This window comes from Sminthopsis crassicaudata, chromosome 3, assembly GCF_048593235.1.
Source record: "Sminthopsis crassicaudata isolate SCR6 chromosome 3, ASM4859323v1, whole genome shotgun sequence".
Taxonomy (NCBI): domain Eukaryota; kingdom Metazoa; phylum Chordata; class Mammalia; order Dasyuromorphia; family Dasyuridae; genus Sminthopsis; species Sminthopsis crassicaudata.
Genome location: NC_133619.1, coordinates 414,878,045 through 414,904,461, shown reverse-complemented (window position 1 = coordinate 414,904,461; position 26,417 = coordinate 414,878,045). Strand labels below are relative to the sequence as shown.

The following is a 26,417-nucleotide window of genomic DNA, read 5'->3' as shown; positions in this document are numbered from 1 at the left end:
TATTACCCCAACTCCTTCTCCATGAGTTTGCAAATCAGTACAAAATCTCCTGAGTCTGAGGGAATAATTTATGTAAGTCTTTTCAAGCTTTCATTTGCTTTTAGTTAGAACACTAAAACAGCATCTTCCAAAGGTGAATTATTCAGGAAAACTTAAAATTTCTTCTGTTTTGGTTTGATTGAGATTAGATAAGGGAATGTCATAATTCTCAAGTATGCCCCATGGAATATGCTTTGAATATAATTTTACTAAGCTACAGTTTTCATTTAGTATGTTAAAATTAGTTTACATTTTTTTTGAGGTAGATCAGTAGATCTTGACCTCAAAATTTTATAGGTGTAGAAATATATCTGCATGTACATATGACATATATGTACCAATATACACACGTGTTTATTGTTTTGCTCTAACATATTACATTAATATCATGTAATTTTTGACTCAAACAATTACAAGTATTTACTATATGTTGGGTTCTGGACTTGGAGTCAGTAAGAATCTGGAATCAAACACTGCCTCAATTACCTACTAGCTGTTATACCCTGGACAAGGTATTTAAATAGAAATTATCCATTTCTTCATCTATTAAAGGAATATAATAATTCTATTAGTACTTAACTGAAGAGATTGTTGTGAGACTTTCATGAGAAGGATATTATGGAGGCATGAAGCTGTTGGTTTTTGTGTAGGCCTAGGAAAACTAACCTTATTAGCATTTATCTTCACAGCAGGTCTATGATCCCATACCTACCTTTAGAGAAATGGGGAGATAGAATTGCAAAATTTTCCAGTTGTAGTTTTGTTTAAAGTTGGATGTAAGGTTAACATTCAATTTCAAGAATTAATTGAATCTCTTCAATTTGGCCCATCACCAAAAAATGTGGTGATTGTGTTGTCAGGCATTTAAAAAATGCACAAATGTCAAGTATCCTCAAGCACATTAACTGACAGAAACTATATACAATTAGGATGCAAGCAATTCAAGCTTCATTTTGAAATATTTATATGTCTAGGTAAGAATGATTTATTTTTTAAAATATTACTTTTACCCTAAAAAAACGAACCCCAAACTTATCATGGAATATTGCTTTCTGTGCTTTCAAAGGTATGACTTTTACTTTGAACACTAAACATTTCTGATACTTTACTTAAATGCTGCTAAAAATTCCATTTTATTTCTCCACTTCTAGAATTTTTTTAAAAGAAAATAGTATACACACAATATGAATATGTACTTATATAACTAAAGACAGAAGATAATGTTGTTGTGAAGTTGCTCATTTGTTTCAATGCTAAAGTAATTACTGTAGCAAAGTCTTGCTCGTTTATCATTTCCCAGCTTATATGTTGTCTGTACTAATTTTTCATTCCATTTTTTAAAATGGAATTTTTATTACAGATGCTTGTTAATAGATCAAATGGCTATTTCTTTGTGATATAATAATAATAATAATAATAATAGCTAGCATTTATATAATGTAAAACTTTCAAATGCTTTAACTATATTATTTCATTTTTTTCTTCATAACTTTAGGGGTATTATCTCCATTTGATAATTTTGGAAACTGAGGCACAGACTAAATGACTTGCCTAAGACTTTTAGGAAGTACCTAGTAAGAATTTAGAGGTGGGATTTGATCTTAGGTCTTCCTGAATGTAGACTCAGTACTTTTATCAAGTGGACTTCTTAGCTACAGGATCAACATCTCTTGCATTCCCTTAAGGAATGATAGAACTCTATAGCATTTACTTTATTCTGTAAAGAAAAGTTTTTAACTCAGTTGAGTGTTAATATCTCAGTTAAGAGCTATCTTTCAGTTTCCAATTCTCCTCCTGCAGGTTTTCTTAAAATCCTTGGGTTCTAAAGCTAAAGCAACAGGAAAGATTCAATAAAATAAAACAGATTTTTTTTATACTTTAAAGTTGCTGTATTTGGATTGCCATAGAAACTTCTTAAAACAATTTAACAAAGTGCTCTTTGAATATGCTTCCATCAACTAGATAAGTACCCAAACAACAGAGAACATCACTCAAATGCTCTTTCCAGCTCTCTCTACCCCACAATCCAGTCTATACAATACTGGAATGTGTGTGTATTTGTGTGTGTGTGTGTGTGTGTGTGTGTGTGTGTGTGTGTATGGACTCCATTAACATCTTTTATACAGACAATTTTTTTATTGAACAATTTGCACCAAATTTACAACTAGCAGCAAATATAAATTAAAAAAAAAGTCTAACTTTGAACAGGAACAAAGCAAGAGCATAAGTTAGGTGAAATGCGTGCTTGAAATAAAAAAATAGGTTTCATGATATTACTTTGGCTATTGGCTTTCTCCAGATTCCTAAGTTGCCTGAAGATAGCCAAATCAAAATACTTTCTAACTTGATTTTGAGAACTTTATATATTTTAGCCTTCAGCTCAACTTTCTCAATGACTATATCACATACTTTTATGTGTGGCCCTCAAGGGAACCTCTATCCCAAAGGAGTTAGGAATAGTGAGTTTGGCAAGGTAATTCTTTTCTGGGAAATTGGCCTTGATCAACCCTTTTTATCTGGGTCTTTTGTCCCTTATTTGACCACAGAAGAAATTTGAGAAAGTTCTATATCCCTTCACTCTCAAGTGTCATCATAGCCTTTTATGCCAGGCTCCATTTTGACAAAGAAAAAAGAATAATGTTAGCTCCTGTTTTTTTTTTTTTTTTTCTTTTTGAATTGAGGCTGTCTTCAATTAAATTAAGTTCAATAAACATCAATTAGGCACTTGCTGTGGACATCATTTGTTGTTAGGTATTAGGGATGAAAAACAACAACTTCCTTCCCATTATAAGTTTCCAATATTATACAGTCCTAGAAGGAACCTTAGCACATCATTTAGTACAAACTTCTTATTTTATAAATGACAAAAATCAGGCCTGGTGAAGTTAAACAATTTGCCTAATACAGTTTCAGATAGAGTTTACATTAAACATCTTCTCCCTTTCATTGTTCTATGCCCTTTCTACCACATGTACAACAACAAAAACAAAATCCTAAATGTATAGGCTTATATCATGATTAGATGTGAATGTCTCTGTTTTCTTTAAGGCAGTTCCTTAGGCAATGGAATAGGAAGAATTACTAATGCAAGATTTGTTAAATAATTGTTGAAGTATATACACAATCAATCTATGGAAGCAAACTCTGAATGCATATTTGTCTAAAAATGAAAATTCTCTATCCTTATAAAGATTATTTACCAATAATATTTCCTGAATATTTAATTTTTGAAGGAGAAATGGAATCTTGCTTTTGACTCATTCTTTAAAAATGACTTTTATTTAATTATTTTCCCTTGCCAGACAGACATTTGTTTCCACTATTAAATGAATGTTTAAATGAAATACTCTTGGGAGGGGGCATTTTATTGTACAACACACAGAAAAGTAAGGCTCAGAAAAGGTGAAGGAAAGAGGGAGCTTCCAATGAATAGTGATTGTTTAAAACCCTGAACTGTATTTTAAAGTAATATTGTATAACACTAAGAAAAATTGATAATGCTTGTCATAACAATTCTCCACAGGATCCCCCATTCAAAGTCTACATTGGTATAATTAAGAAACATATGTGATTTACATTTTTGTCATTAGAGACTTTTACACTAACAATGATACCATAGGACTTCTTATGGCACAGGTAGGAGGAACTATTACAGGGAACCCAGGCTAAACCTGTTTGCCAAAAATCATATATAAATATATATATATATATATATATATATATATATATATATATGTGCAAGTAAATATACGTTTGAATGTATATGTAATGCTATGTATATTGACAGTCATACACACACAAAATATGCATGCATGCATGAACACATCTTTGGTAGTGAGTGGGCAAGATGTAAGACTATAATATGTATTGAAGGAAGGAGTAAAGATAAGTGTGTGGTTGCTTACATACATACTCATATATATATACATATATATATACACACACACATAGCATATTTCACAAGATTGCTTACATATAAATACATATATACATGCATGCACATACACACTCTTATAGTGGGTTTCACAATAGAGAAAGACATAGCATTCCAAGATTGAGTGAGTGTTGCTGACTTCAGAGGCATTTAACTTTTAATTTTATTTCTGTGTACTTATAAATTGAGAATGAACAAACTCTGAAATAACAACATAAAAAGAATATTGAACAGATATTTTAAATAAGCTTACTAAATTTTATAGAACAATACTAATTTTCAGACTGATTTTCATCTATTTCCACTGAATTTTTCCTTAATGCAGAAAAGCACCTTTCTCACTTGCAGTGAAGACCTACACAATTTGCAAGTCTGAGTTCAAAACTGTACTTTCATGGGTGTGGCTTTCATAAGCTCAATGTCTGAAATTTCATTCATAATTTAGATTTTTTTCCAGATTATTGTTGAATTCAGATTCAAAGTTTAAGGTCTTCCAAATGAGTAAGCAGAAGATACAAGATACAATTAATGAAGAGAAATGGATGTTGTTTTGGGGGATATTTAGTTTTATATAGAAAAAACAGATTTGCAAGCAGAAGCTCAGAATATCATTACCTTAATACATCTTTTCCCTCAAACCTCAAACAGCCAAATGCAATAGCTGAATTTTTAATGTACCTAATAACATGGGTTCATATAGTTGGGGCATGTCTTAATTAGCAAAATGGAACAATATCAAAATACTTTGAAAATGTGATACTTTTGAAACTGCAGGATTCATGTTCATTGATTCAATGAGAAACACTATGGGAAAACTGACACTGTACCAAGCAGCAGGATGGCTTCTATTGAAATTAAAGTCATGTCATTTATTTCTCTACTTTGGTCAAATCTTTGAAAACCAAACCTTCTCGATTTCTCCCTCCATCTATAAATATATAATGCTTATTGTCAGTGAAAGCAACATGCCTATAGGAGTAAGAGGTTGTGATTTCTAGGTAATAAAATAGAGTTGTGATTGGTGTGGAATTAGTGGAAAACAGCACTTTCTCTGGGTTCAAATCTTATCTCTGATGCTTACAAACCTATGTGACCTTAGATGAATTCATTATCTTTCCTATGCTTTGATTTCTTCATCAATCAAATGAGCACATTGGACTAGAAGATTTTTGGGATCCCTTCTATGTTTCTATGATTTTAAATTTACAATGGAAGCTATTTCACTAGGAATATGCAGATGTGGACATCCTCTCATTTTGGTGCCACATCTCAAATTTGTGTGTGTATGTGTATATAGCTTCCTTGTAAATTATTATTTTGTCTTCTGCTGTGCACTTTTTTATTTGATTCTTTCCCCCTTTTATTCTCTGTACCTCCCCCAAGCAGGTTATAGTTGAGCACAGATATATTTAACAGATATATTCATACACACATATATATGTACATATATATTCATACCATCCACAGACTCCCACACCTATATATCTATATATACACATACATAGAGAGAAATGCATACATATTTACATATTCTCAGGAACAAACATATACACACACACATATATATATATATGTATGTATACATACAAGCATTTATCCATATGAATACATGCATCTAAAAGATTGATATATAATATAAATTTCACTATGGTAGTGCCTATTTAACCCATTTTTTATGTTAGTAGCTTTTTAGAACTAAGAGCCTTCTCTGTTCTCTAATGCCTCTGTGTCTATTCTTCCTCTGCACCTTTGTACTTTTGAACTACCCAAGTACTTTTATCAATCTTAAACATATGGAATACATTTCCATGTAAGAAACAAACAATTTGTCCATATTGAGTTCCTTGAAATTCAGCTTGGATATTGGCTCTTATATATTAAATTTTCTATTGAGTTCAAGTTTCATTGAAAGAAAGTTCTAAAAATCTGAAAGTTCATTGAATTTTTTTCATTCAATATTATGGATAATTTTGTTGGATATGATGTTTTTGAACACAGGCCTAGTTATTTTGATTGCTAGTATATGTGATTCCAGGACCTGTGGTCTTTTATTTATGGCTACTGAAAAGTCCTATATAATTCTAATTGCAGCTCCAGCATATTTGAATTATTTTTTTTTCCTTATTTCTTACAAAAATTTACCCTTGATATAGTTTTGAAATTTGGCAATAATATCCCTATGTGTTTTCCACAAAGGATCTCTTTGAAATAGTGATTGGTAGATTTTTTCTATTTCTACTTTCCCCTTATGTTCTATAATTTCAGGGCAATTTTCTTGGATCATTTCTTTTCTTTTTTTTATTATTATAGCTTTATATTTACAAGATATTTGCATGGGTAATTTTTCAGCATGGACAATTGCAAAAACTTTTGTTCCAATTTTTTGCCTCCTTCCCCCAACCATTTCCCCTAGATGGCAGGTTGACCAATACATGTTAAATATGTTAAAGAATAAGTTAAATACAATATATGTATACATGTCCAAACAGTTATTTTTCTGTACAAAAAGAATCGAACTTTGAAACAGTGTACAATTAGCCCATGAAGGAAATAAAAAATGCAGGTGGATAAAAACAGAGGGATTGGGAATTCTATGTAGTGGTTCATAGTCAATTCCCAGAGTTCTTTTGCTGAGTGTAGCTGGTTCAGTTCATCATTGCTCTATTGGAACTGATTTGGTTCATCTCATTGTTGAAAAGGGCCACATCCATCAGAATTGATCATCATATAATATTGTTATGGAAGTATATAATGATCTCCTGGTCCTGCTCATTTCACTCAGCATCAGTTCACGTTAAGTCTCTCCAGGACTTTCTGAAATTATCCTGTTAGTCATTTCTTACAGAACAATAATATTTCTTGGATCATTTCTTGAATTATTGTATCAAGGTTCTCTTCTTGACACAGCTTTCAGGTAGTCCAATTATTCTTACATTTTTTCTACTTGATATGTTCTCCAGATTTGTTGCTTTTCTTAGAAGATGTTTCACATTGTTCCATTTTTTCATTCTTTATATTGGCTTTTTTTGGGTCTCTTATAACTTTATTGGCTTTGCCTTGCCCAATTCCAATTTCAAAGAGTTATTTTTATCTTTAAGAGTCTTTATCTCATAGGTTAGGTTCACAGAACAAACTAGCTAATGACTGACTATAACAATCTAGTATTTGACAAATTCAAAGGTCCTAGCCTTTTGGAATAAGAATTCACTATTTGACAAAAACTGCTGGGAAAACTGGAAACTCATATGGCAGAAAGTAGGCATAGACCCACACCTAACACCATATACCAAGAGAAGGTTGAAATGGGTTCATGATCCAGACATAAAGAATTATACTATAAACAAATTAGAAGAGCATAGGACACTTTACTTCTCAGATTTGTGGAAGAGGAAGAAATTTGTGACCAAAGAAGAACTAGAGATCATTATTGATCATAACATAGATAATTTTGATTATATTAAGTTAAAAAGTTTTTATATAAACAAAACTAATTCAAACAAGATTAGAAGGGAAATACTTTTACAACTAAAGGATCTGCTAAAGGCCTCATTTCTAAAATATATAGAGAATTGACTCAAATTTACAATAGTTCAAGCCATTTTTCCAATTATAAATGGTCAAAGGATATGAACAATTTTCAGATGAAGAAATTGAAACTATTTGTAATCACATGAAAAGATGCTCCAAATCACTATTGATCCGAGAAATTAAAATTAAGACAACTCTGAGATACCAGTACATGCCTATTAGATTGGCTAAGATGACAGGAAAAGATAATGACAAATGTTGGCAGGGATGTGGGAAAACTGGAACACTGATGCATTGTTGGTGGAACTATGAATGGATCTAACCATTCTGGAGAGCAGTTTGCAACTATGCTCAAAAAGTTATCAAATTGTGCATACCCATTGATCTAGCAGTGTTTCTACTGGGCTTATATCCCAAAGAGATTTTAAAGAAGGGAAAGGGACCTGTATATGCAAGAATGTTTGTGGCAGCCCTTTTTGTACTAGCTAGGAACTGGAAAATGAATGGATGCCCATCAATTGGAGAATGGCTGAATAAATTGTGGTTTATGAATATTATGGAATATTATTGTTCTGTAAGAAACGACCAACAGGATGAATACAGAGAAGCCTGGAGAGACTTACATGAACTGAGGCTAAGTGAAGAGAGCAGAACCAGGAGATCATTATAAATGGCAACAACAAAACTATCCAATGATCAGATTTGATGGACGTGGCCTTCTTAAACATAGAGATGATTCAAACCAGTGCAGTGATGAAGAGAGCCATGTACACCCAGAGAGAGCACCACGGGAACAGAGTGTGGAACACGGCATAGTATTCTCACTCTCTGTGTTGTTATTTGCTTGCATTTTGTTTTCTTTCTCAGTTTTTCTTCTTCATTCTTGATCTAATTTTTCTTGTGCAACAAGATAACTATATAAATATGTATACATATATTGGATCTAACATGTATTTTGACATATTTAACATGTATCAGACTACCTGCCCACTAGGGGAGAGAATGGGGGAAAGAAGGGAAAATTTGCAACAAAAGGTTATGCAAGGATCAATGTTGGAAAAATTACCCTTGTATATGCTTTGTAAATAAAAAAGCTTTAATAAAAATTTTTTTTTAAAAATAGTCTTTATATCCTTTTCTAGTTGGGCAACTTTTTACCCCCCATAAACTTATTTTTCTTGGATAATTTCTATTTTTAGTTTTACCTCCTTGTCTCCCATTTGATTAAAAAAAATTTTTTTTTGAGTTTTTCTATAAATTCTCTCTGGGCAGGGAGACACTTACCATTGCTATTTTGGGTAGAAGAAACTCTTTTACTTCGGTGTCCTACTCTGAAGATGAACCCTGATTTTTCCTATTCCCATAGTAAGTTTCTGTGATTGAGTTCTTTCTTCTTTGCAGGTTCACTTTTGTTTTTGTTTTTTTTTTTCTTAATGAAAAGTATTAGTGTAAGCATCTCTAATTGTGTGGTGGGGGATGGTGCCTCAACCTTCCCTTCAACTCTCCTCTCTGCTCTAGAACCTCAGACCAAAAGCTCTATCCTTCTGCAAGTGCCAGCTCCCACTGCTTCTGCACTCACTCATTGTGCAGATATGATCCTGCAATACACCTGGTTCTAATATTCCTAATCAGCTGAGGTTACCTCAGTCTTCTCAGACTTAGACACCCTCCTCTGCAAGCTGTCCTGATGTGAAAGTTTCTATGGTTCCCGCTGAGGCTTCTAGCAAACCCAGCTACCCACCCAGGGTCCCCACTTGGTCCTACTGCACAGCTAGCCTGGGGGGTGTTTGCACTTCACAGGGTTAATCCCCACTTGGGTCTTTCTTTCAGTTTTCTCAGGTTGTACCTAGAGGACTTGATTTTTTGCCAGTCTATGTTCACCCTGAGGCACAAATTTGTTTTTGTTGTTGTTGTTGTGAGGGAAACTGAAGAGCTAGTAATTTACTAACCTATTCCTTCATCTTCCCAGAATCCACCTATTTCACGCATTTAATTTTTTTTAATTAACAAAATTTCTGTTTTTCCCCTTCCACCATTCCCCCCTCACCACTGGAAAAATCAAAACAAAACCAACAGCACAATCACTGTTAAAAATTCAGTCTTCCCAAACTGAGCCCCCCCCACCCAATTCAGCACTCCAAGGAGGTTCAGAGTAAGGGTAGAAGATTAAGAGCTATGTTATAGGAATATATCCCTTCCCACTGCAGACATGACAAGAGTAAGCAACAGTCCATTTTGAATATCTTCTTGACATATGAAAATATTTTGAAAGGCAGCCTGTCTTCAATATGGTATAACAGATTGGCAAAATGTTTAGTGAAATGGATATAATTTCATTTTAGATGCTAGATCTGGTTTCTTCCTTTCATACTTTGTAACTTGGCACAAACACAGATTTGGTGTCTATTTTTATTACTGAAATATAATGGGTAAATTTCTAAGGGAACAATTTATTAAAAAACAGTCTTTTCTTTATTCCATAGAATTTAGTGAAATTGCAGTTCTCAATGAACACCTTATGATGTTAATTCTGCAATCCACTGATCAGTGGGTGCCCCATAATTTGAAGAAAACTACAGTATTACAGTATCATAAAACTTCAGTTTTGGAAGAGACTTTAGTGGAAGGATACCACTACCCAAACTATGTTTGAAAAAGATTACCCTCTACATATGTTCAGCAAGTAGTCATAATACCCCAATCCTAGTCTAAAGAGGGAGAGTTTACTGCTTCACAAAGCAATTTATACTTTCAGATTATAAAGCTGCTTTTCCTTGTGATTTTTCAGCCATTCTGTGATATCTGACTCTTGGTGTGACCTTGTGGGCCAGTATTGAGTTTTCTTGGCAGAGATACTGGAGTGGTTTGTTATTTCCTTCTCCAGCTAATTAAGGTAAATAGGGATTAACCAACTTGCCCAGGGTCACACAGTAAGTGGCTGAGTCTAGATTTGAACCTGGAGTGTCCCTGACTCCAGCCCAGTTCTCTATCCATTAAGCCTTCCTTTTGCAAGCCTAAAGTTCTCCTATTTTTCTGTCTCTCCGTATCTCTCTCTGTCTCTCTCTGTGTCTCTCTGTTTTTTCCTTTCTCTTTGTCTCTGTCTGTCTCTCTCAAAATCTGTTTCTCTCTATTTCTATCCCTTTTTTTCTCCTCTTCCTTCTTCTCCGGAAGTCTCCTCTTTCCTCTATCCCCAGAGCTCCTGGTCCTGCTCTCTGGGGAAAAAGCAAGTGAAACAAATCTAATCCATCTCCTCCACATGAGGGACCTTCATCTACTAGACTAGATCTACTATGTTTTCATTGGAGCTCCTCTTTTTTAGGAAACACGAAGTAAAGTTCAACATAAACTTGCAGTCGAGTGAATTTACAAAATCAAGTCTCTTCTACATTAAAACTAAGCAAATAAAATTCCACCTTAATTTCATGTAATAAATAATGAGATTGCTCAAAATATAGCCTTTTCTAAATGTGCTCTATTTTTTCTTGGAAGAAAGACTGTAGCCAATTATTGTTAAAATGTGCTACACCAAAGAATATACAGAAATATGTACCAAAATTGTACATATCTCTAGAATTATATGTATTTGCCTCATCTTCCTGTCTTTTTTCTTGTCCCTTTTGCATACCCTTTCTTACAGGGTGTTATGTGCCATCACCACTCTCTTCTAATCTTTTAATGAAGATGTATTAGCAGGCCATTCCCTTAGAATTATTTGTCAAGTACCCCCAGGGTGCACACTTATACTAGCATCTTAATATGAGGAGAAAGTGTCTTTGATTAGTGGAAAGAGCAGTATTGGTATTTGGATTTCTAAATTCAAATCCAGATTCTTCTGTTGACATTGGACAATTTAATAAAGATTTATTAAAATCACCTCACCATTTTGGTCCTCAGAACCTGATCTATAAAAATTTTGGATTTATCAGGAATTCTTAATCTGGAGCTAATGGATCCCCAAAGTGTCTATGGCTAGATTTCATACGTCTGTGAACTTGGATAAGAAAAAATTAAAACACAATTCATCTTTATTTCAATATAATTGATTTTCTTTTTACTCCAATGAGTCTTATTTTAGGAACTTTAAAATATTATTCTGAGGAAGAATATATGGATTTTCCCATACTGCCAGAGGGTTCCAAGTCACAAAAAAGGTTACAAGCACCTAAACTAGCTCTAAGATCCATTCCAACTCTAATATTTATCTTAACACCCTATCTGCTAATACATCCTATACTTGTATCATTGTGTGTCTGTCGTATTCCCTTTCTTCTTTCCTTCTATATCTGACTTAGGTAAAAAGGATTATTTTAGGAAAAACTAATATGTCTATAAGCAGGTGAAGCTGCTTTAAAACCCACTGTCTTGTCTTTCTATATGTCTTCTTCCCTTTCAGGTTTTAAATCCATCATGGAGGACTTCAACTTCTTCCTATTAAAGGGAACAACATCTCCACCTGTTGGCCTATGGGTGGCTGCTGGACAACCAATTCTTGAAGCTCTTACTTAGGAGAGGCTGAAGACACAATTTCTGGTTCCTTTTAACTACATTATTTATTTGACCAGAAATGGATCAGGGCCAGTCACATGCCTATCTGATCAGTTATTCCCATCCCACTCCCAACCCACTACCAATCCACTTCCTCAAAGAGCTATTCCTTTCTATCTGATCAGTTATTCCCATCCCACTCCCAACCCACTACCAATCCACTTCCTCAAAGAGCTATTCCTTTCTGTAAGTAAGGACACATTGATGGAATATCTTTGTTCTTCCATTACTGTGATCTCCACTCTGTTCTGCTCTCCTTCTATAAATTCCCAGATATTTGAGTTCTAGAAACTATTTTCACTATGATGTCTACCTGACCAATGTTAACAATCCTGCCTGACTTCTCTCTTTTTTCTATAGAATTGTATTACTAGTTAGATCCTGTGGCTGAAAATTTCCATTGCTTGAGCCCCCAGTCAGGGATATAGTTCAAAGATTTTAGCTTAGGAATTCTACTTAGATATTGTTTGAATTTATATGAATACAGCTGAAGTAGGTAATTATAAGTGTAAAGTTTCATGGAGCTTAGGAGTCTCATTTTACACTTGTTATTGGTCGAAATAAGAGAATTAACTAGTCTGTTCCACAGCACAAACCATGACCATTGTGTTTCTTGGTCTTTCTCTTAAATGAGCTTCTTTGGTATGGAAGGAAAAATAATAATAAATGAAAATTAAAAGAGCAATAGTGCATTGGTGTTTGCAAAGAGTTTTAATTTGTTACCATCTTTGATTGTCAACAAGCCTTTGATGAAGGTGCTATTATTAGTCCATTTCACAGGTGAGAAAATTGAGCTAAGAGGTTAGGTAACTTGTCCAGTGTCACATAGCTAGAAAATGTCTGAGACAGGATTTGAGTGTAAGTTTTCCTGAACCAGTGGTTTATCTATCTGATTATTAGTTACTGCATTTTGAGGATTCTTGTTCTTGTCACAAGTTGATATGAAACAGTGCAGACAAAGGCCACTGAATGCAATTCCAAACTTACTCAAAAACTTTTGGAATGGGATCCTTCAAATTCAGTAAAGAATAGCTACAAAAATGTATGTGTGCTGCTCTTCATTTACCATATCCATATTCAATAACAGAATTAGAGCTGGAAGGAACATTTTAAGCCATCAAGTTCAATCTGCTCATTTTAAAGATGAGGAAACTGAGGCACAAAGAGCTTATGTGATTTTTCCAGGGTCACACAGTTAGTGTGTATGTGAGACAGGATTTGAATTCAAGTATTAGTTTCTCTGACTCCAACTTCAACACATTGGTACCATGCAGCCAAAATAGAAGAAAATCTCCTAAGATTATTTTCCCAAGGTACCTGATAGCTAGAATCCATCATAAGATCCATACCAAAATGTTAAATTGTTTTAGTAATGAGACATTTTGTGCTCATTATGTCTATAAGGATTTGTCTCAGGAGTTCATCATTCATTCCAAAATTTTTATTTAGCATCCATTTTATTCACAGTTCTGTGCTTCTCATTATAATGACTAGAAGATAGTATTTGCCCTTAAGAGAGGCAGCATGATAATAAGACAACTGGTTCCCAAATCTGGAAGACCTGAGTTCATATTCTGCCTCTGAAACATACTGGATGTATAATTTTAGATAAATCACTTAATCTCTCAGTGGTCTAGTTCAGAATTGGAGGAGAGAAAAGAAAGGAACAAGCACATATATGGCATCTCCTGTGTGCCAGGAATTATGTTAAGTGCTTTACATATATCTCTTTTGATCTTCACAACAGCCTTGTGAGGTAGGTGCTGTTATTACCCCATTTTACAGGCAGGAAACTGAGGCAGACAAAGGTATAGGCTCCCCAGGATCATATAGCTTTTCTTAGGCTAGATTTGAACTCAGGTCTCCCTCACTCCAAGTCCAGAATTCTGTCCTTCAGGACAATTGCCAGATAGACTTCATAACTATAAATTGATATTCATCTGAATTAGGAAAAGAAGTTCTTTGTCTAGTTGTTCCCTTTGTGCAAGACAATTACAGGTTCAGACTCTATTCCTATTCTATCTGCCTTCAAATAATTCACAATTTAGTAGAGGATCCTAATTAAGTACACAGATAATTAGAATGCCAGCTAGTATGTGGTAAATTCCATAAAAGGGAGTATAACTAATGCTATGGGATTTTTAAAAAGAGAAATATGACTGGCCAAGATGGAGGAGATGATTAGGGAAAGATTTATGGACAAAGGAGCATTTTAACTGGATCTTGGATTATGAGCAAAATTTTAGTTGGTAGAAATAGAGGATAGGACAAGTGGTATTCCATGTAAAGAAAATAACATGAGCAAAGGAACAAAGGTGGCAAAAGGTAAACCAGGTTTTTAGGAATGCATGTTCATAGGATTCTTTGGCTAGAGTGTGGTGGATGAGTAGAGGAGAAATAGCTATAATGGTATATTGGAACCAAATTATAGAGGGCGTATCTTGTGGTATATTGCAAGAAGAGAGAAGGTAAGAAAATAAATACTGATTTAACACCCAATATGTGCAAGTTGGGGTAATGGTAATGCTCATCTGGTATAGTCAGAATAAATGAAGAAAACTAAGACTACCTTTTCAGTCTTATTTACACAATAGATATATTATCTGTATGTACAGTCTCATTTTTCTGAAGCACAATATGACAGATTTTTAGACAGAAAAGCCAAAGAAATGTAATTACCAAATGTGGTCATCAAATGTGTCCTGATGGCACAGATGATGGGTATAATATGGTTGAGCCTTGTCTGATTCTTTTAAAAGCATGGGGGAAAAGATATTTGTTAAAGGAAAAGGGCTCAAATTCTAGTAGTACTGTGTGCAATTTTAAAACTCTAGGGGGACAATCCCAACATTATAGTCTATAAGCTTGGAAGAATATTCTTTTTTATTTTTTAATTTTTTAATTTTTATTTATTTATTTATTTATTTATTTATTCATTTTTCCAAATTATCCCCTCCCTCCCTCCACTCCCTCCGCCCGATGGCAGGCAATCCCATACATTTTGCATGTGTTACAATATAACCTAGATACAATATATGTGTGTAAATACCATTTTCTTGTTGCACATTAATTATTAGCTTCCGAAGGTATAAGTAACCTGGGTAGATAGACAGTAGTGCTAACAATTTACATTCACTTCCCAGTGTTCCTTCTCTGGGTGTAGTTATTTCTGTCCATCATTGATCAACTGGAAGTGAGTTGGATCTTCTTTATGTTGAAGATTTCCACTTCCATCAGAATACATCCTCATACAGTATTGTTGTTGAAGTGTATAGTGATCTTCTGGTTCTGCTCATTTCACTCAGCATCAGTTGATGTAAGTCTCTCCAGGCCTCTCTGTATTCCTCCTGCTGGTCATTTCTTACAGAGCAATAATATTCCATAACCTTCATATACCACAATTTACCCAACCATTCTCCAATTGATGGACATCTATTCGACTTCCAGTTTCTAGCTACAACAAAGAGAGCTGCCACAAACATTTTGGCACATACAGGTCCCTTTCCACTCTTTAGTATTTCTTTGGGATATAATCCCAATAACAGCAATGCTGGGTCAAAGGGTATGCACAGTTTGACAACTTTTTGGGCATAGTTCCAAATTGCTCTTGGAAGAATATTCTTAAACCAAACATGTCTCCCTAGCTGGGTATGGAGAAATATTTCCCAATCTAAGACCAAATCTTAGAGAACACAAAACATAATTAAATAGTCCTATTTAATATATGTAATGGGGACACTCTGGTTCCATTAAAAAAAAAAAAAAAAAAAAGAGTTAAAGTTCCCGATCGCATTGAGAGGTTAGGTCTCATTAATTCAGTTAGTTAATTGTTAAATTAATTCAAGAGATTTAGATGCATCTTTGCCATTAAGCAGGTAGGGATGATCTGGCATATTCTTAAGTTCTGGATGCTGACTACAAATGTTCTATATACACATAGGTATAGGATGGAATAGGGACTGATATGTCTACTGGCCTCTCTCTCTCCCCTCCAATACAGACATACATGCAACACATAAGAATTCCTAAGGTATTATTACATATATTTAATATCACTGGTCTATTACTCATACTCACACATCATTTTCCCCTTACAGGGAAAAGAGATTTGGGGTTTAATGGTAATTTATAACTTTCATTTTAGACTTATTAAGAAAAATTCATACATCTTGCATTTTTTAATGTGTAAAAGATCACTACTTTCTAAAATTTTGTATCTCCTCTGAATTTTTTCCAATAGCTTCTCCAATTTTTCTGTAGCTGAGGGCATGGATATTTGAAAGACTAAAGGAAACTGTAACAGTTCATTTTATTTATTTATTTATCCATTTACTTATTATTTATTTGTTTGTTTGTTTATCTATCTATCTATCTATCTATCTATCTATTTATTTATTTATTTTGAGAGGCAATTAGGGTTGATTGACTTGCCCAGAGTTGAGGAATCTAATGATGCATTGAAAGCACAGAGGACAGAAGGAGTAAATGAAAAGATGTGGGAAAGGGGGAAGTAGTCTAAGGACCCATGAGTTTAGTCAGAACAATGAACAACAGAAGTCTCAAAAGTTAGAAGGTTGGAATCACACAAGAAAGTACCTTAAATGCCAGGGAAGGGAATATATACCTTATTCATTACATGATCAGGAACCGATCAAAGATTTTGGAGCAGATAAGGATAGAGACAAGACTTGTGAGTTCATTGGTTTGGGCACCTAGGAAGCTCCCACATGTAGTGATTTTCTCTGTCTACCAGCTCTTGAAATGCAGTTCAGTCTCTTCTCTGTAATCTATATTCTTAGAGAGTTTCCCAGACCACTATGAAATCAGGGTCCCTTAGAGAGAATATTTCAGATAGGACTTGAACCTTTTGTACTAAGTCTCTCAGAATGTTTAAAACAACAAATAAACAAGGGATCTTGATGAGGCACTTACATATAAGGAAGCACTCTAGAATCTATGTTAATCTGCTAGCTAGTCACAATAGATCAGGTACCGTATTTAGCATCAGCAATGTTTCAGTTGGAATCTTGCTTCAGATACTTATTAACTGTCTCCCCACTAGTTTCCTCATTTGTAAAGTAGGGATAATATAGCATCTACTTAAGAGGGGTGTTGTAAGGAATCAATGAGATAATATGTGCAAACCTTAAAGTGTTATATACATGCTAACTTTTTACTATTACTGCTATTGCTGCTGTTGACACCACCTCTACCACCACTACCACCTCTACTATTATTATTATAATCATGGATATGTTCTCCCATTCAAGAGTCCATTTGTTTCTTGATAAGTTTTTAATATTGTATAGTAAATCCTCTTGCCATCTCCCCAGTATTCTTCCAAATTCCTTAATTGTTATGAATATATTTATCCATGTTTCTCATGATAAAAATTGAAACAGCTTGAAATGTAAATCTGAGATTGTGTTTACTAGTCAGTGAAGTGGATTGGGTGCCAAACCTGAGATCAGAAAAATCTGATTTCAAATCTGGTTTTTGACATTTATTAGGTGCGCTATTCTGAGCAAGTCATTTAACCAGTGTTTGCCTCAGTTCTTTCATTTGTAAAATGGTGATAGTAATAGTTCATAGAATTGTTTTGAGCTCAAATAAAATAACAATTATAAAGTGATTAGCATAGACTCTGGCACATAGTACTCACTATATAAATGCTGGCTGTTATTATGTTGGCTATGACAAAAGAAAAGAAAACTTGTAAGAATGTAATGGTCTGTAGCCTTGGGGTAAACGATACCTAGAACTCTCAAAGAAGAGCACAGTAACTGCCACTGAAAACAATGACAACACTGTTCTCTTAAGAGATTTTACATCTCTTGGGGATGGTTTCTTTGGTCAATAAAATGAATATAGTCATTCTTACAATATCTACCTCATATGGAGTCAAAGGAGTAGGGCCTAAATTTCAGCCAATGTGATATGAGTCACCTTGGGCAAATTATTTCAGCAGTCTAATTTAATTACAAGTATACTTGTTAAGTATCCATGATATGGAAGATATATGTGGAGGACACAACAACGAAAGTCACTGAATTTACATTCTACCAGAGGTGTGGGCAGAAACACACACACATATTTTTTTTTTCAAGATGAAGATATTTGGGCTAGATGACAGGAAAGTTAAACAGGTTTTGAAAGGCTGAAGTATCAGACCCAAAAATTGATGACAACTTAAAAAGAGATATCTAGTGAAAAACTTTGGTGCAGTAGAAAGAATATTAGTTTGGAATATTAGCTCTGTCACTTCCTACTTATATGGCCTTAGGCATATTACTTATTGTTCCAGGTCTTAGTTACTTTATCTGTAAAAAGAAGACATTAAAGATCTCTGTCCTCCATTAAGATCCATTTCAATATGTGGGAAAACTGGGACACTGATACATTGTTGGTGGAGTTGTGAATAGATCCAGCCATTCCGGAGAACAATTTGGAACTATGCTCAAAAAGTTATCAAACTTTGCATACCCTTTGATCCAGCAAATGTTTCTACTGGGCTTATATTCCAAAGAGATCTTAAAGAAAGGAAAGGGACCCACATGTGTAAAAATGTTTGTGGCAGCCCTTTTTGTAGTGGCTGGAAACTGGAAATTGAATGGATGCCCATCAATTGGAGAATGGTTGGGTAAATTATGGTATATGAAGGTTATGGAATATTATTGCTCTGTAAGAAATGACCAGCAGAATGAATACAGAGAGGCCTGGAGAGACTTACACAACTGATGCTAAGTGAAATGAGCAGATCCAGGACATCATTGTACTTGGCAACAGAAAAATTATACAACAATCCATTCTGATGGATGTGGCTCTCTTCAAAAATGAGAGTTTCCAAATCAGTTCCAATTGATTTGTAATGAGCATAACCAGCTATACCCAGAGAAAGAACACTGGGAAATGAGTATGGATCACAACACAACATTTCCACTCTTTCTGTTACTGTTTGCTTGCATTTTTGTTTTTTTTTCTCAGGTTATTTTTACCTTCTTTCTAAATCCGATCTTTCCTATACGACAAGATAACCTTATAAATATGTATACATATATTGTATTTAACATACACTTTAATATATTTAGTATGTATGGGACTACCTGCCATCCAGGGGAAGGGATGGGGGGAGGAGGAGAAAAAGTTAGAACAGAAGTTTTTGCAAAAGTCAGTGTTGAAAAATTACTCATGCATTTGTTTTGTATATAAAAATCTATAATAAAAAATAAAATAAAAAAAATTCTCCAAGAAGACAGAAATCTGGCCTCAGACACTTACTGGCTATGTGACCCTAAACAAAGCATTTAACCCTGTGTGCCTCAGTTTCCTCATTTGCAAAATGAGCTGGAGATGGAAAAACAAACTATTCTAATATCTTTGTGAAGAAAACCCCAAATGAAGTCAGATACAATTGAAAAATGATTAATACATATATGTGTATATTTATATATCCTTAAAATTAATAATATCATGTACTTCCCAGCAAACACTAACTAAACAAAATATTACCTTTTTCATAATATAAACATGAAAAGTACCAGTTTATTAATCTATAAAATGAAGTGGGTTGGGCTGGATAATCTCTGTGGTATATTTTGGCACTAAATCTTATTATCCTTTGGCAGTTAGGATCAAAAGAGATAAGAATGTAAAGTATGTAAAACCCTTTAAGGCCCTCCATCAGTGTCAGCTATTATTGCATAGTTGCTAGCCAAACTTCTCCAGTAGATGCCTTTCTAGGTAGCAGAAACCAGTGGTTGCTCTGTTTGGAAGCATGACACTTTTAGCCTCTAGGCTGAGATAGTTTCCTGAATAGCCATACAGAATTAAAAAAACAGAAGTATGGAACAGCTGACATAGTTTGAATAGAGGCCTCAATCTAGGATTTAAAACTAAAGAATTGGGTTTGGAAAATTATTTGGAGAATAAATTTTGGTCAAATCTAGTAATTTATAAATTTGACTCAATAAGAAACACTTATGTCTCTGGCCAAGTATTTGATATATTAAAAAAAATGTACTGATTGCTTAAATGAAAAATTGCTGCTGAATGTAAACATGGTCTTGTGCACATTGGTAGATGGAAATTTTCCAGAATCACATTTGTTTTATTATTAGATGTATAGTTTCTATTTCCTTCCCTCATTATCCTCTGTGTTCTCAAATTAGAATGTTTAAGAATAGCAGATACTTAAACATAGTTTTAAGTTTTGCTTTTATCTTAAGAGTATTCCATTGAGAATTGTTAGATAAACAGGGTTTGGAAGTTGAAGCATATATACAGATAGGAATAATCTTGCCAGTTTTCTTTTACTTTTACAATGCTTAATACATAAGCACAGATTTAAAAAAAAAAGTTCGGAAAAATATGGTTGAAGTAAAAGTACAGATATCAAAATGCACACACTCTGTTTTTGAAACTTGTATATTATTTCCTTCTAGAATCAAAATCGATTACAGAACCTAACTAAAATGGCCTAAATGTTATGCAATCAGTTTCAGCCCTGAGATAATAACAGCTTCTGCTGCTGGTGCAGCATTATTAAATGGCACACATATTTGCATTTTAAAATAGATCACTTGAAAGAGTTCTTCATTTTACTGCCAAGAGTTAAGACTGAGATCTTAGGGTTTTTTTGTGTTTCATGCACTGACCATATTATGGAGAGTTCTGTGACCATCATATGTTACAAGAAAAGTCTAGAAATATTTCAAGTTTGTTAAAATAAATCATATACAGAAAAAAGTGATTGTTGAGTATTTTTTTTTAATTTGAAGAGTAAGTTACTCTCTGGATAGAAGTAGGGCACTATGAGAACATCCACATTTCTAGAATAATTTACAAAATGTATCTGGGAGCTGCTTATCCACTTAATCATATTTATGTTAAAATTTTTAAATGTATAGCAGTTCTAGCCTCAGGACTTGTATTTGTATTTAGCTTAGTATTTCATGAATAAAAATGTAAAAATAGACGTTTTATATGGCTATCCATGATAACCTTAAGTCCCTAATACATTACCAGGTGCCATTTATATGGTGAGAGCCAGCCAAATGAAAATTGAAAAATTCAATCATTTGGGTGTTTCCAATATTGGGAGATTGGGTGACATGTAGATAAAACATAAGTGATTGGCTGATTTTTCACTTTTGTGGCAGTTGATTTTCTCTTTTTTTTTCTTCTTTTCTTTTTTTTTTTTTTGGTGGGTGGGGGTGCATCTTATACACATAACTATAAAAAAGGTTGTTAAAGGAGATAGACCTTCAGAAAGAATGATTGGTTACAACTATCCTGAAAAATAAGATGCAGTTCATCTTTTGGATAAGTGTTGGCTATAAATTCAACTGTAAATGCTTTATAGCTGAATAGGAACCCATAGTATAGCACATGTATTTATACAACATAACTCATATAACACAGAAACATTAATGTCACTTTCATTTTTTCTATCCCCCAAAAAGATTCACAAAAAAACTTTGGCATAATTTCACAAAACCTTATGAAATTAGAACATTCCAATAAATTCCCACTCATTTAGATTATTCATAAATGAATCTGGGTATTAAGCAAAGTGGGTTAAGAGAAAGATATTGCTTGAAACAAAATTCAATAGTCTCTAAATAACATTTACATTTTTTATTTAAAATGCTTTATAAGCCTATAGGACTTAGCTTGCCATATTTTAGCTTGTAAATAAATTAAAGACATTTATCATTTAAAAAAATCGATTATACATACCTTATTAGTTCTGTATTTCAACAGAGGCAAGCTATATTCTATTTATAACATTTTCTCAGGATATTTTATTCTAGCCCTTTTATTCCAGGGAATAGCAAAACTATATTTTACAGTTGATATTAATGAAAAAAGGAAAATAAAAATATACTAGAACATTGCATATACTCCAATATGCTGCCAAACCCTGCACTAATTTCCATTGGTGCACATTAATTTGATAAATGTTTTGTCATTTGCAACATTCCTACTGTCAAAACAAGTTAATTATATCTTTCTGACATTCTTGACAATCATTTTGACTCAGGGCAGGGGGAAGTAGTTATTATTTGCTTCAATGAAAATTAACTATTGCCTATTAAAAACTTGAAGAATACAAGATATGAATAATAAGTTTCTGAACATCTGAAGTTCTCTATATAGGAACAATGATGAAGTAACTGAAACTTTTCATACCTGCAAAGTCTGTTCTTGCATAATGTCCATCTTCAGATTTAGTAGTTGTGGTGGTATTATCTATGATTAAAAACATACATAAAAGTGAGGATTAAGTGATTAAGTTGGATGGTTATCTACTTCCAAAATTAGTTTTTTCTATGGCAATATCTCTGCTAAATTAAGGTATTTTTGTGACTGTGATCCCAAACACACTTTCAGGGTCTATCTCTGTTTAAAAAGGACTAAAAAGAATAAAATAATTTTATAGGATGGTAATTTTTAAAGATTTTCACAGGTCTATGAAGAAGATAAACAATGATGTCTGAAAGTATTTGTGCTATTTTTATAAGCCAAATCTAAAGAAATTGTTGAATTTTAAGTAAAAAAAAAAGTAGAAACCCTGTTATTTCTTAATTTATAGCAAATGTGCTTGAAATTATTTTAGTGAATCAATCCATTACCTTAACTTGAAGATAATCAAATAAAATTATCAAATAAATCAAATAAAATTATTTCACAATTAACAGAAATATTTTTCTGAAATAACTAGTTAGATTTTTTCCAGTTTCATTGAATATGGAATTTAGCTAATATTTGTTTGTTGATAAGAACTGAATTGATTTTCTCTGGGAAAATATAGTCTTCCATATTAAAAATGTAAGTATGTGTTCATGGCATCATGAAAATCTAGTACACATATCTAAGAAAAGATGCCCATTGTTATAGATAAGATCCCGAATGTCTATAGTTGAGATAATCCCCAGTATTCTAATTTTTATTTTGTACTTTAGATTAGAAATACCTTTTGGAAATGTAAGAGTTGTTTAAAAATAAACTATCTTCCCTTCTTATTTCTGCTCAAAGATTAAAAATTTCTTTAAAAGAATTGTGATAGAAACATTACCTTGACATCGACCCAAAGACATGACTTCAATTTTCTCTTGTTTCTGGCATGATGCTTCTTTGATTTGACATGCGTTATCATAAGATTTCCCATCAGAAGCACAAAGGGGATTGAAGTTGGTTTGAGAGCAGTCAATGTTGCACACACACCTATAAGAGACCAAAAGCACTGTTACTAAACTATGAATAAAACACAAAGGAAAAGATATTTTGTCATATTGCTAAAATGAACATTGGTTAAATTGCATAGGTATATTCTTGGGTATACTCTTGCCTTTTCTGTCCAAGTTTAAAAGAAACAAGGGATTAAACTAAAAAGTTTTAAAGAATAGAATAAAGCCTTTAAGAAAAAAAAGAAGGGAGAGGAAGTCATTAAAACAGTACCATTACAAAATTTTAAAATATTCATTTCAAACCCCAAAGCAGCACCTGCAGAATTTGATAGGTTATAAGGTAGAAATGAATACCTGTATCTGAATTCCTTAAGGGAAATCATGTTGTTTTTAACCCTTCTTTAATCATATACAATTAGGCAGATTTAAGCTTCAAACAAAAAGTATTTATAGAAGAAAGCAAAAAACAATAATTCTACAGAATGGAAATAAAGCAGAGAATAAATTCTTTTAAAGCAGAGAATAAATACATTCTCAGGCATATAACAGAATGTGTGCTACTCTGTTTATCATCTGATTTTTAAGGGCAAAGAAAAAATGACTGACAGTTATTTCCAGTGTTTTTTTTTTCTGGATATTTTGTTACTCAGATCTTGCATATGTTCATGCTACTATATCTGACTTTGAAAATAAGCTCTAGAAGATCAAGGAAAAAGAAGCCTACTCATAGTAAAGCTAGTTAGTCTAATCTCTCCAAAGATATTTAAGTTGTTTTTGGCAAGAACTATATAAATACTTCTCCTTTACTCCCATCGGTACTATGATGAGAACATACAAGGGGAATCAGGGAAATTATACATTGAATGGAGCACTTGGTGTAGAATTAGAAGACTTGATTCTAATCTGGCCTCAGACACCTTCTAGCTGTCTATGGATATGTCTGTCTGCCTCAGTTTCCCCAACTGTAAAATCCAGATCATAATAGCAGGGTTATTGTGAAGTTCAAATGAGATCATATTTGTAAAGTACTTAGCAAAATGTTTGACACATAGACATGTTAAATAAACGTTTCCTTCCCGCCACTTTGATTCAATTCAGCAAACATTTATTAAATATGGTCTGGTAAATGGGATCCAGTTTTTGTCAAGAAGCCTTAAATTCCAGTCTTCTCTCTAATACATCATAAACCACTGACCATAGGCAAAGTCTCTTTGCTTCTCGGTGCCTGAGGCAACTTTTAAGATTATAAAATACTGATAAGCTATGAATTCGCATAAGTGGATGAAATTCCCATACCCAGAATTCCTTGTATTTATGAAAGTATTATTCCTCTCTCTTCTGCTCTCCCTACTCTTCCCTAAATATATAAGCCCAGTTCTAATTTTCAGAGGATACAAAGACAAATATGACATAGTGCTTTATGCCAAGTAGTTTAGATTCTAGACAAGAAAATAGGATCCATAATCAGCTACAAAATAAAAAAAATGCTAAATATTGAGAAATAGTCCAACAATAGTGTTAGAAATTTGAGGAGAAATTATTTTCTTCTGTGTGGATCAAGAGAGGCTTAGGAAAGGAAAGTAAGTAGCATTTGAGCTGGGCTTTGATTGATGGTAGGACTTTTATTAGATTGAAATAGGGAAAGGAGTGGTGCATTCAAGGCATTGGGGAAAGAATGAACAGATGGAAAAAAAGGGGAAAGGGTAGCATAAATTCAGGCAACCATAAATTTGGCAAGAATATTGAGTGTTTTGGTGACAGTCAGGAGAAAAGTCTCAAAAAGTACAAGGTTGGAACCAGATAATCTAGTACCTTTGAATGCCATGTGAAGGATCATGTATCTTATTCAATAGGAATAGAAAACCATTAAAAGTTTTTAAGCAGATAAAGAGAGGCAATAGATTTGAGAGTTCACTGAACTCTCAGTTCAGTGACTAGCTCCTTTTATCTATTCACTTTTACCACTGAGAGATAGCACCTTCTCTGTAATTTTTTTTTACAATAGTTTTTTTATTTGCAAAATACATGCAATGGTAGTTTCCAACAATCACCCTTGCAAAATCTTGTGTTCCAATTTTTTCTCCCTCTCTTCCCCCCACCCTCTCCCCGACATCAAATAATCCAATATATGTTAAACATGTGCAATTCTTCTATACATATTTCCATACTTAACATGCTGTACAAGAAAAATCAGTTCAAAAAGGAAAAAAAATGATTCTCTGCAAAATCTTGTTTTTTCCTTTTAATAGTATTTTATTTTTCTCACACACACACACACACACACACACACACATATATATATATATATATATATATATATATATATATATATGTAAAGATAGTTTTCAGCATTCACCTTTGCAAAACCCTGTGTTGCAAACAATTTGTAATCTTAGAGATATCTGAATTATTGAGAGATTAGGAATCTTGCCTATGGTAATTCAGCCAATACATGCTAAAATCAGAATTTAAATTAATGCCTTTCTGATTCCAAAATCCATTAGCTCTCAAAGCCTCTCTTTTGTGTCTATCTCTACTATGACCAAAGCTGTGCACTAGAAAAAGTATACCTGTGATTGTATATATGACAGATAGGAGAAAAGAGAAATTATGAGCAAAGAAATCAACATCAAATTCTTGTTATAGAATAATGCCTGATCTATATAGTAGGCCTTGAATATCTGCTTAGAAAATGAATGGATATGAGGTTGCCATAACAGTCCAGGTGAAATGTAATGAACTCCTGAACTGGCTGGTTGTACTGGGAATGGAAATGAAGATGTGCAATCAAAAAAGATTGTGTAGAGTAAACCAATGATTTTGAAATCCAATTAAATATAAGGGCCAAAGAAAGGGAAGAATGAAAACAGATAATGAATCTGGATCTTGGTGACTTTTAGAAGTATATTATTACCAAAAAGAAGCAAATCTGGAGAACAGTTTTGGGAGGAAGGGAAAAGTAGATGGGATAGTGGAGAGAGGGCTGATTCAAAAACAGAAAGATCTAAGTTTGAATCCAGCCTCAGACACTTACTAACTGTGCCATAGACAAGTCACAGCCTAGTGGCTTCAGTTTCTTCACCTTTAAAATGATTTGAAGAAGAAAATGGCAAATTGCTCTAATGTCTTTGCCAAGAAAAAACCAAATGAGGTCAACTGAGCAACCACAAAAGCATAGTTGA

General features: G+C 33.4%; 1 protein-coding gene across 1 annotated transcript in view; it reads right to left on the bottom strand.

Moving 5' to 3' along the window:
* Positions 1 to 26,417, bottom strand: part of TMEFF2 (transmembrane protein with EGF like and two follistatin like domains 2) — a 291,352-nt gene that overhangs the window by 39,767 nt on the left and 225,168 nt on the right. Inside the window, exons 6-7 of the mRNA XM_074302820.1 lie at positions 23,124 to 23,272; positions 22,238 to 22,297 (exon numbers count right to left, since the gene is read on the bottom strand). Coding sequence (XP_074158921.1) covers positions 22,238 to 22,297; positions 23,124 to 23,272 — 209 coding nt within the window. The remainder of the gene's footprint in view (positions 1 to 22,237; positions 22,298 to 23,123; positions 23,273 to 26,417) is intronic.